The sequence below is a fragment of the Calonectris borealis genome, chromosome 11 (genome assembly GCF_964195595.1).
Source record: "Calonectris borealis chromosome 11, bCalBor7.hap1.2, whole genome shotgun sequence".
Classification (NCBI taxonomy): Eukaryota; Metazoa; Chordata; class Aves; order Procellariiformes; family Procellariidae; genus Calonectris; species Calonectris borealis.
In genome coordinates this window covers 3188997-3201189 of record NC_134322.1, presented here as the reverse complement: position 1 = coordinate 3201189, position 12193 = coordinate 3188997, and the positions used below count along the sequence as shown (strand labels likewise).

General features: G+C 34.2%; 1 protein-coding gene across 10 annotated transcripts in view; it reads right to left on the bottom strand.

The window, feature by feature from the left end:
• DENND4A (DENN domain containing 4A) overlaps nt 1-12193 on the bottom strand; it is a 61735-nt gene that overhangs the window by 30998 nt on the left and 18544 nt on the right. For 8 of the 10 annotated variants that reach the window (XR_012675189.1, XM_075159752.1, XM_075159755.1 and 5 more), the window contains exons 3-8: nt 10860-11189; nt 10018-10267; nt 8370-8439; nt 6590-6759; nt 5648-5889; nt 3262-3328 (exon numbers count right to left, since the gene is read on the bottom strand). Coding sequence is in view for 9 of the 10 variants with exons in the window: in XM_075159752.1 (XP_075015853.1) it covers nt 3262-3328; nt 5648-5889; nt 6590-6759; nt 8370-8439; nt 10018-10267; nt 10860-11167 (1107 nt within the window). In the remaining variant the exon portion in view is untranslated. The remainder of the gene's footprint in view (nt 1-3261; nt 3329-5647; nt 5890-6589; nt 6760-8369; nt 8440-10017; nt 10268-10859; nt 11190-12193) is intronic. The other 2 variants (XM_075159759.1, XM_075159758.1) reach the window with 1 other exon arrangement.

Below are 12193 nucleotides of genomic sequence, written 5' to 3'. Positions count from 1 at the left end.
TAAAAAACAGGCAAAGCACAATCTTCCTTTCTTGGTCAGAATTGAATACCTTGCATATTCATAAAGACTATGAATAAAATTTAAATTAGCTAATACTGCAAAAAATTGAATATATTAACTGCTAAAAAATGAAGCCTTCTGTATTTTAAGAGAAGTGAGGACCCATAGCTCATACACAGCTTTCAGGGGCCAAGGGGGGATTCCTTCTGGATTTAGGGGGAGAGAGAGAGATAAAATGCACGAAGGGGAGAGATGGCAGATCATAATGTAAAGTAATATTTTCTTCAGAAGACATGAGAATTAGGCTCTTAGCTGGTAGAAATGGCTCAGCTCAGCTTTGACAGAATCTTTAAAATTTGCATTAGTTGAAGATCCAAGACAAAGATCTTATTAATTCACATTTCTTTCTTACAGTGATATGACATCAAGAGAAATCATTCATATATTGACCATGAATAAGAGGATTCAAATGAGTACAAGAATACAGATACACAATCTATTTGTCAAAGCTCAGCTGATGTTTTCAGCCATAGTAAATCCAAGGTAACAAGAGAGCAGTTAGCTTAACTCTCCCCGCTAAGTGGTCATGCATTTTCTGTCTATCATATAAAAGCAGACATACAAGTAGCAGTAGTAATTCAGTAAGTCACAGTAACTTGTACAACTAAGCTGCAAGTTCAGACAACGTTTAGTAATATTAATTTTTGAGTATGTTTCACCTTAGACCCCACTGCAGATGAGCAGACAATAGAAGTTAGAAGATCAGATGAATTAGTAATACAAATGCTGAAGCACTAAGTCACTTAACACTGTGCCTGGACAGACACACAAAACATACGACATTAAGGAGAGTCTATGCAATACTGCTTCCTTGCATATTTCACATACCAGAGCTTTTGAAGGCTGATGCTACATTTAGCTTCAAGACAAATGAGGATGGCCACACCACCTACATGCTAGATTTGTCTTCAAGTAAGTCACCTTGTAACAACCGCCACCATTAGCTTGTTCCGTGAAAGAATTCAGAGACCTCATCTTTTCAGCCTGAGGTAACCTTCATATACTACCCTCAGAAAGGAAGCATCAGCCTAATGTCCTACAAGTTCTGTGTTTCAGCAAAAGCAGATAAACACAATCAAGCATCTATTCAAAGAGCACATCTCCCTTAGGCAGAAGGGGAACTTACTGCCCCCATTCTTCAGAGCGAGAAACATATTACTCGATGTGCTCTTGAAGTTTGCACATTGTGAATACATCATTAGAACAGGAACACCTGTGTAATAAGGGGATGTAGGACATGGAGAACAGAGACTAGCAGATTGCAAATCAGAAACAACCTATCAACAATGGCAGCTGGAAACTGGCAATCGGGAACATTCCTGAATGTTTTACTAATGGCTGTAATTTCTTTGAAACTTAAAATTTGTCAGACACGTGCCATGTTCTCTCTCGCTTGTAACAGATGCTAAGAAGGATCTAAGAATGGGTTACACATCCAGACTGGCACACATGTAGTTACTGAAATATATCAGGTCTCATTTTCAGAAAACGTATAGGCACTTGTGAGACATTCTACAGCAACACATTCAGAAGGATTTGCTATACTAATCATTTAGCAGAAGACGACCATGTTTTACATTAACAAGCTTCAGAGAGAAATTACTATTTCTTCAATGAAATGGAATCCTAAAAGCTTATAATTTTCAAGAATAAAGGCATTTGCCATACTATTTTTGGGAAAACATCTTAGATACAATCACCTGTAATTTTATTCAGTGCAGTATCAAACATAACTCAGACCCTGAAAGCAGCTTGAAGGAAGTATTATTCATAGACCTCAACTACCACTGCCTACTTTAAAAGCAGAGTGTTCTCCATCTGTACTATCAGCCACTAAAGTTGTACTAACTTGACACATTACAGCATATTGAAAATACGATATAAAAGGCATAATTTCACATCACTTACATCTAGGTCCTCAGACTTTGTTCCAGCATATACATGCATGTATACTTTGACAGAGTTCAGACTAAAAGAATTAAATGTTTTTCTCTAAACTCACTTATAGATCTCTGTAAATGTGTGTTTCATGTTCCCTAGCACAAATATTTTATTGAATGTGAATACAAAAAAACCACCCCCACAATGTAAAACTACTGTGTTTTGCATTGAACTTTAAAATCATAATACAAGTGACAGAAGTGTCAGATACAGTTTCAGTATAACTGTTCTCCAACTCCTTTTCAGTAACAGTAATAAATGTCACTTCTTTAGAATATCCAAGGATAAAGGAGGATCTTTAATGTTAAATACATTCTATAAAGACAAAATCCAAGATAGTATTTACTCTGAAAGATTTCACTAGCATATGGGCTACTACGTTAAGACTTGAAAACTGCACAGGGCTCTCTGTATTTTATTTCATACAAGTAGTAACAGAGAGTAACATCATTTTGTAACAACTTGTTCAAAACCACAGGATTGGTAGAATAACTACAACTGGAATAGAGATGTCTTTTCTCAGCAATAAAATTTTAACATGTCTCTACTCGTTTTGCCTCTTCGGAGGAAAAAAAATATGAAGATTTAATAACACTTCACTTAAGAAATCTCTGAGATAGGGATTTCCTCTCTCCTACCAATAGTGACATGGGTGAAATCTCAAATAACAGGTAACCTAATCCTAGCAATTATACCATTTCACTCACACACAGTAAAATATACTAGGTCTTGCAGGTAGGACAGAGTAAGGGTCATATTTGATAAAGTATGCCTCTGTTGAATGTGCATGGCTCTTGCAGTTTTCAGTAAGAGCTATCCATTAGGTAGAGGACAGCATGAAGCCCTTTGGGAAAACGGGTAATCATGAATATACTCTTCACATCTGCTTTTAATCTTATTTATTTATTTTACACTCAGCCTTCATACAGTAGCAAGAAGAAAACAGTTCAAAAGCTATTGCAAAAAATCAAACCAGATGCCGACTTTGAGTATTTTTTCATTAATTTCTATATACTCTGAAAAAAAAAAAAAATTAAGTTCTAAGCTCACTGAAGAGTATCTTGTAATAGCTCATTAAAGTCCTTAACTAAACTGGAAACAACAGTGAGAAATCTAAAAATTAAGTGTATGAATTTAGGAAAAAAATCCTGAACAAAAAAAAAATCTGACATAAAAATTACATTTTCCATTTACTAACCTGTTCAACAGCTCTTTTGTCTTCTCTTAAGACATAGCTATTAAGAAGAAATTTACACTTACCTGAACTAGAATTCTTGGCCTCTGAGGAGATGGAAAAGGAACTTTATGCATGAAATGGGAAATGTGTCTAGAGGAAAAGAAAAATACTGATTTAGTAAAAATTATAAGCTTAAATTGCTTTACCTCAAGGCAAAATTATTACCAGTAAGAGAAATTATTATATAAAAACGGCACATACTTATTCAGAAGACAGAGAGAAAAAAAAACTAGCCCCCAAATCCTACAGGGATATTCTGACCTTGAAAACCTATTTTTCTACTCATGACAACCAAAATGGCAGGCCAGATTATCCTTCAGACTACAAGCTTGGTCTGTGAGAGTGAAAAATTACAAGGAGGTTTTTTGTTTTGGTTTTGTTTGTTTGTTTTTAATTGTAAGATAGAAATACTGATATTTGAGTACCACAATACCATTTCACAATCCTGCTTCTGAGACTGGCTTGAAATAGCACTATACCTCAGAGACTAGCACTGGTTATTTGCAAAAAAATATTCACAGCTGAGTATCAAGGAGAATCATTAAGTTCATCCATTTCTTCACATCCATTTTCTTCACTTCCAAGTACAAAATGTTATGTAAGGTTTCTGATGAAAAAAGTGTTAAAGTTTTTCCATATACTAAAAATACAGAAAAATGTTTTTAAAATTGGAATAAGTTTTATAAATTGATTAAACTTACAAAAGTTCTAGAAGCGTAGAAGTTCTACATAATACACACTTTCACATTAAAAGAAACTACACGCAATCAGTAGCAACTCAGGAAGAAACAGGTAATCCATTATAAACTGCATGCTACAGCACATACTTTACTGTGATCTCTGCAACTTTTACCATTATTATGATGCAGACAACAATCAAATTTTGAAGAAATTCAGAGAAACCCACAAATAAGCATTGATTTATATAGAAGACTCTATATAAAAGTTTTACATGTTTCTGATTCAAAGCTATATATTTCATACATACATTTCAATGTAGCTGCATATTACACCATTAGATGTATGCAAAAAATCCCATTTTTACTGTGTTTAATTTTGTGTACTTGTGCTAGGCTTAACTTTTTGTTGCAGTTCTATAATCACATAACTGGCATTAACGAGGAGCAGTCTTGTGCCTCCTCTTCGCCACTCCTCAACTGACCTCCCTTGTGTCAGCACCAATGTCTGTGCAGCCAAACGGCAATGAGAACAGTAAAGGAATCAGGCTGACAACGAATTTGGGGCTTTGTCTTTATTATCAATGTATGAAGATGGTGGCAGAAATATGGAACATACAGCAAACATCAAGGGAAAGGCCTGCTGCTTGCAGAAGCAGGGGTAACTGGAAATGTTCAAATACAAATGTATGGCACAGACAACATTCATCATCACTAAAATAGCCAAAGAAACTAGGCTAGATACTATATTAACTTCATGCAAAACAGTGTAGCTCTATTTAAATTATCCACAGTAAGTTGACCAGTCAGTTTACAAATCAGAATAAGCAAATAAATCTGTAAAATCAAAATGAATAAAACATTTATTATGCTTACTTCTCATTTTATTCATTCACGAAACTCAAAACCAAAAATAGTTCTCAGGTTAAAAAAAAAAATCTTTTCATTATTGGAAGTTTACACTATCAGAATTTACAACAAGTATAGTAGACATGAAGTGGAATAACAAAGTGGATAAACAATCACAAAAAACACTCAATCCACAAGTCAAAGTCTCATACAACTTAATACTGAAGTTTAATCAGAAGAAAGATTGATGTGTAATAAAATAAAAAAGCAAATACTGCATTTGAAATCTGATGCATTAAATTTACATTAGCCTAGAAATGTTAAACGGGTTAAAACAGTATTACATATCAATTATTACATATCAATTACAGATATCAACCAGTTCTTGGATGTAAGGATTTCCTCTGCATTTAAAAATGTGAAATCCTTTATGTAAGAAGGGAATTAAGTTTATTTATCACAAATAGAAGAGGATTACTAGTGCAAAAAATTCAATCTGCTTTATTATCTCTCATTACATAACAAATAGGCATTTGAAAAAATGCAAAACTATGTATTTCATTCTCCTAACTTAATGTATGCAACATTAAGAAAGGATTTATAATCTTGCTCCTCCTAATCACTACGCTAAAGGGTGCAAAGCTAATTAAAAAAGGCTTTCAGAGATACCTTTGCAGGCACTTAAATCACAAATAAAAATGTAGTCTTTTTCAGGAAATAGGTGAAGATACATTTAATCAATGGAGAAAAGTGCTTAATCTACTGTAACCATTATACTTAATGTTTGATGACTAAAGTAAAAAGGATATTATAGGAAACTTAGAAGTAAAAAAAGAGTTCTCATCAACTGAAATTACTGTTACGAATTTTTGAAATTACTTACTTCTCAATGGGTAGGACATGTGGACCAGAAATGGAGTAACGATACAGAAAGGTAAGAAACTTCTTGAAAGCATCAAAGAAAGGCCAGTGAGAGAGCAGACAGATGCATTTATTTGTTTGAACTGTTCTGCATGTGTCTGACTTTCCCTCAACAGCAGCTGCTAATCCCAGTTGAGATTTTTGTTTCTCTGTGAGATTCTCTTCAGGATACAGTTCATAAAACTGAATAGCAGCACCATATACCTGCAAACAACATTGTTGATTTGAAGTCAATAAATCTGCCTCAACCTTCAAAGCAATCTAACAAATGCCAAACATGCAAGGAAAATCAAGTCTATGTTATTCTTTGAAGAGTTACATTAATGAACCATCTTTTGAAGCAATCTATTCTGGAATATTCTTACGGCTGTGAAAATCCAGACTGTCTATTATTTATTTAAAACACTTAATGTCATATGAGAAAGAGTTATTTATGAAACGATTTAAGTTACAGAAAAATAATGATTATACAGAGGACAACTATAGTCAACTGCTCCTACAATTGCCTTTAAAGCTATTTTAGGAATCCTTCATAAGCAACTCAAAGCAGTATTCCTCTGACATCCAATTTACTTTTTAGAACAAGTATTTACATGCAAGGTTATTTCCATGTTTACAATAAAAATAGTATACTTGCATGCATATGCAATCAGAGTTTTTATAGCTCTGTAGTTTCAAAGGCTAACATGATTGGAAAACAAAGGAGTACAGGTTTATATGATCAACAGTCCAGCAGTGAAATAAATGCAAGTCACTCTTTAAAGTAGTCTTTGAATTAAGCCCAAACGAATAGATTCAAGTTTGTCCATGAAGGTATGCATTATCATCATCCTGAAAAGATGAACAACCACGGTTTTTAACTTAAATTATTAACAATGATTTTTTTTTTAAGCTTTCAAAATACCTTTTCTGCAGAAGCTCCAGTTAGTACAAATGTAGAAAAAACCGGGAGAGGGTATTTACTGTTAGATGGCCAACATTCAATTGTTGCACCCATAGGTAGACAAAAGAGAGGCACAGATTCTGGTAATGGGAATGATTCATAGTCTTCTTCGGGATATCTGCATATTAAACCTATAAAGGCAATTTGTAAAGAGGCAGTTATGTAAGGAATAGCAGAAACACATTTGTAATAGCTCGTTCCATAAAAACATGCCCAGAAAAATCGTATATGAGCATACACTAACTTCAGAAGATCAGTAAAGGAAAGTTGTAAATAATCATGCACAGCAAATAGCTGGAAAGGGGCAGCATGCTTCCAAGGCCTAAGGAAGAATCACCTAAAACACTGGTCTGAAGTCCTACTTACTATTCTAGGAACTATTCATAACTAATTTATCTTTTTCTGTTTGCAGGTTGTGTGCATCTCAGCTATTATTACAATAGTTCACATTTATCATTAGTGTGAGTAGAGATTTAAAATTTAGTTAAAAAAATGGTAACCTGAATCATTGAGAAATAAGACTGATGTTTTCAATTATGAAAGCAATTAATTCTTACCAACAAAAGTTTCCTGAAAAATCTGATAGTATGTTAGATATTAGATACGGTTTTTTAACATCGAACCAATTAATTATGCTGATCCACCTCAGCTGAGGATTCAGCTAATGTGCTATCAGACTAATGTGTTTACACTTAAATTTAAACATAGCTGTAAAACACAAAGTTCTAAAGCAGAAGCTCTTAACATACAGGTCTTCAATTACATCATACGGCTGTAGCAATCTATCATTTCTTATTGCCAACCCAGGGGACTCCAAACTGAGAATGAATATCGCGTGAAGGGATTTAGGATTTCTCTGCATTAGAGAACACAATCACTACACATTCTTTTCTAATATAGAGTGAAATATTAATAAGCAATAAAAACTGGTAATCAAGAAGGGCAGCGTTCCCCTCCACCCTGCCGCCAAGAAGCAAAATTTTGTGCAAGCTACTACCAGATGTGGGGCCTTTTAAAATTTTTATTTATTTATAAATTTATTGTCCACCTCTTAGTTAGTCCTAAACTACTGTTGTTTACAGAGAGCAGCATCTCAAAGGGATATAAGTGAATTAAAGCTTAAGTCTGAATCATGCTCATGACTTGTACGCAAACAAAATCAGGGATTTAAAAAAAAAAAAAGAAAAAGAAAAACCAACACATTTTATCAGAGCCATAGCAAATCTAATTCTGTCTTATAAATAAAACAACAAAATAAAGATGATACACAATCCAAAAATACTTGAAGAGCTCAATGCTGCTAATGTTCAGGGCAGCATGGAAGTCTGCAGTATTCTTCAAAATGTTTCTTAAAGAAAGTGATCATGAAAATGCAGCAAATAATTTTTGCGGTATTTTCTTCTGCATATATATGTACACATACACACACACACGTATCCTTAAGAGACAGTATCAGCAACAAAAACAGAGGTGGGAGACGCACAGGTTTGTAGAGACCTATCAAAACACAACTGAGCTTCCAATTAAAAGCAAATTTTAAAACAAAATGGTCATGATACATAATTCTAAGGCTTATTTTAGGACATTATTTTAAAAGAATTTTTCAGGGAAAGATTCCTTTTTGGATAATGCCAAGACAGTGTCTTTGTGAAATAATTCTTCGATAAAAAATGTATTACGTTACAAATAAGCCTGTACATCCTGAATTGAAGATGAAAAAAGCTAAACAGTAGTTACATACCAGCTTTATATGATATGGTGTTGGTTTTTGCCACAGACTTTTTATAACATAAATATACTGCTGAGCCCCACTGTAAAACAAAAGAAATTATTGGATTACATAATGAAGTATAACAAAAGGACGTAACAGAAAAGAGTGGAGGAAAACCTCCTCTTCCTTGTTTACAAAGAACTATAATCTACACACAAAAATACAGAGCATTAAAGATATAGGAATTTTGGGCCTACTACGCTACCCTTTCCAACAACGGCCGCAAACAGATAAAGTACTATGTTAGCTCTGAGCCATGGCAGGCATCAGCCTGACCTCTAAAACTGAACTGGTTTATAGACTGAAGCATGACATCTATAAATTCTTTTCTAAAACATTTGTTAACACAACTACAGAATTGTAAGTACAATTGTCATCCATGTAAATATTTAAACCTTTCTCCATTTTGTTAAACTTCTGGCTTAAATATCTGTATAGACAGATATACATACATACATGCACACGTTTATGTATACACACACACACAGAGTGCAATGTTTCTGTGATTCACTACATTGTGTATTACTTTAAGTTAATAATTAACAATCTTTCTTTTGTGCCTGCATTTTTATTTTAATCATGCTAATCTTTAAGCACAATTCCTTATTCCATCTGTGATTTCATAGACTGTGAAAAGCTGCAGCATCATGTCATAGTTTTTGCAGCTTCTAAACGACAATTTCCTTTCTGGCACGGTTAATGTTTTAAAATATTTTTTAAGTTCTCAATTTCTGGACATGAGAATAAAGAACATGGAAAGCCACAGAATGGAAAAGACCGGCGCCCTTGAAGGGCACATAAAGCTTTTAGGGATGGGAGAAAGATACAGCAATTTCCGTAAGACAGCACTCCCATAACCCAGTCAATACAGGGACTGGTAGAACTGAAAAAATCCATTTGTTAATGTCCACAGGCATGTATTTAAAAACAAGTACAGATCAATTTCCATGATCTTTTTTGCATGATACTACGCACATGAGGACCCTACAAAAGCCAGCACTTAGGGCTGCAGATTCAACCAGGAGACACCTAAATATTAAGTTCTGCAAAACAAAGTGCTGTGACGCCTGTGTATTTTAGCAGGTCTAGCTTTGGAACCATATTAAGCATTTAGACAGGCTTACAGCAACAGCATCCAACATCGCTTATATGCAACTTTCTTCAGAGAAAAAGTTTGTGAAAATACTGAGGAGAATGACACTTATAAAAGAGCATTGTAGGTAATAGGGGAGTTTAAAAACAAAACAGAAGACAGTTGTTAGATACAGAATTCCCATCACAACAGTAAAATCAGTGTCAGAAACAGCCACATCTGTGAAACCTTCAGTTATACTCATGGTGACACATGAGGTTCTAAGGACTAATTGAAAGCTGCTGAAGTCAGCATTTCTAAGTCAGCACTAAAAAGACTATTTGCTCCAAGACTTCCAAAAAGACTTTTTTTTTTTTACAAGCAGGAACAAAGAAATGTAATCCTCCAACTCTTCCAAGATTTGATTTATTTTTGGAGAGTGCTTATCAAAATTTTTCACCAGGTACTCTCAGAACCGTCACAAATACTCCACAAACATTACATTATTGAATATCAAGTGTTCAAAATCCAGATTTTGAATCTTACCATACTATTATTAAGATTCTTGTCAACCTTGCAGAATGTATGTGGAGGGGTTTCTCCTTTACTTGGTATGATTATACATATGTCCGTAACAGCCAACGTATTTTGTGTCATGTTTTCGGATGCTCTTCGGTAAGTGATGTACACTCTTTGTGATGAGGCACTGCCACTAATATTTGCAGGCCGACCATATGGAGTAGTTTGAATTATTTCACAGCCTTGCTTTACTCTTTCTTTCCCATCATATAAAACCCTGGTTAAAATGGGATGAACAAAAGTCAGAAGACAATTTTTTTTTTAACACTTACAATACTAATACTATACTAAGAATTATAACTGAATAGTACTAGTTTAACAGCAGCTCTTGTCTCATCTCCAATCAAAACATTTTTACTGACAAGTTCAAATTGCATTCTAACAGAAAAGCTTCATGATGAAACTATACTACTTTTCCTCACATATAATTGCTTTTAAGTGTTTTGTTTACTGCAAAATAGTGTTATTTTTAATTCCATTAAAGATTCATTGCCTGATCCTAAAAACATCATACAACTCACCTCCTTTCAATCTGTATTAAATAGGTTAAGCATCTTATCTCAACCAAAATATATACATTGAAAATCATAAACGGCTTTGAAAACTCCAAAATGCAAAGGACTACACTGGTCACTAAAATCCACTCGGCATGCATTTTTCCCCCCATACTGGGTTACAGTATGCTCAAGTCAAGAAATATCTTCCTGTTTAGAATTTTGCCTTATATTAAAGAAGTATGGTATTTCAATAAACCTCATCGGTCAAATAACACTGCCAAAATCACTTACTGGAACAGAAAATACACTCACCCCAAATCAGTGAGTGGGGGCTTATCCCTTCCTCGGCGATAACAAAGGTATATTTGCGGTCCTACAAGACTGCCATTATTAAGATCTGCAGACAGTCCTGAGGGAGTAACATCTATGCATTTATATCCCTGAGGAACTTCCTCCCCCAGAGATTTATTAATTACTGTTACATCTGTAATAGGTTCTTTTGGTTTAGCGATTTTATGGCAAGCATCATTGAAGTGGATTTCTTCCTCTAGTGGTTTTGAAATATCTGTTAATCCTGCGACAACAAAGTAGTCAGCAACACGAGCCCCTTTGTCTTCCATCTTCCATTACAAGACGTTATAGCTGGTAAGAAAGAAATATATATCAGTATTTTTAAAGGAAATTACAAGATATCAGAAATAATAAAATTTGTTTATTTTCAAAAACAGAAAACTTGCAATAATATAAATGAAAATACAATAGAAGAATACAAAAGAAATAGAGAAATCCATCATCGGATCATGTAACGTTTTTCATTTGTAATCATGATCTTTCCAATTTGGAATTCTGAGCCACAATCATGAGAGTTTATTGTTAAATCTTGGAATGGAAAACCCAAGTGGCCTCGTTTTGTTAACTTACTAGAGTAGCTGAATCAACAGGAACAGTAACAGCAAAATACTGTGCAAAGTTTTGCAAATAGTTCACTACTTAAAGCTCATGGCTGAGCCAAAAAGTAGTTCTCATGTTTTGCATATAGACTATTACTGCACTCTATTCACCACGACAATGGATCTTCTGAGGCATAATCTGCAATTAATTTGCTTTCTGAGTATTAAATATATATATATATATGCAAAGGCTGTCTTGATTATTCTAAAGATACAACTATAATATTTGCAGCCATCTTACCCTATGGGGTTTTATATCAGATACCAAGGCCAGATCTTCTTGGAGCATTTTGCAGGCTAAAAGTTGATACCATTTTATTTTACAGTGTTTTGGGGCTCAGATCCTTGATATGCAACCCATCCGTAGCCAGCAACATACTAGCTTTTATACAAGACATTCAAACCAAGTCCACTTCAATGGACTACAGACCACTGTGAAACAAAAACATTCAAGACCACATGAAGTTTTTCATAATGAAAAGGAATACAGGCTTGCTGTTCCAGCCAAATTGTGTTGGGAAATTACATTCTTTCTCCCTGGAACATATTGATAACAAAAATTCTTTACATATGAATTCTTTCTGTATAGTATTTTTTTGCAGTGTTTGCTACGAATGTTGTAAATTAACTTCAGCACAGGACAAAGTAATATCTGTAGGACGAAAAGATGGCCTTGCAAACAATGCAGTGCACTGC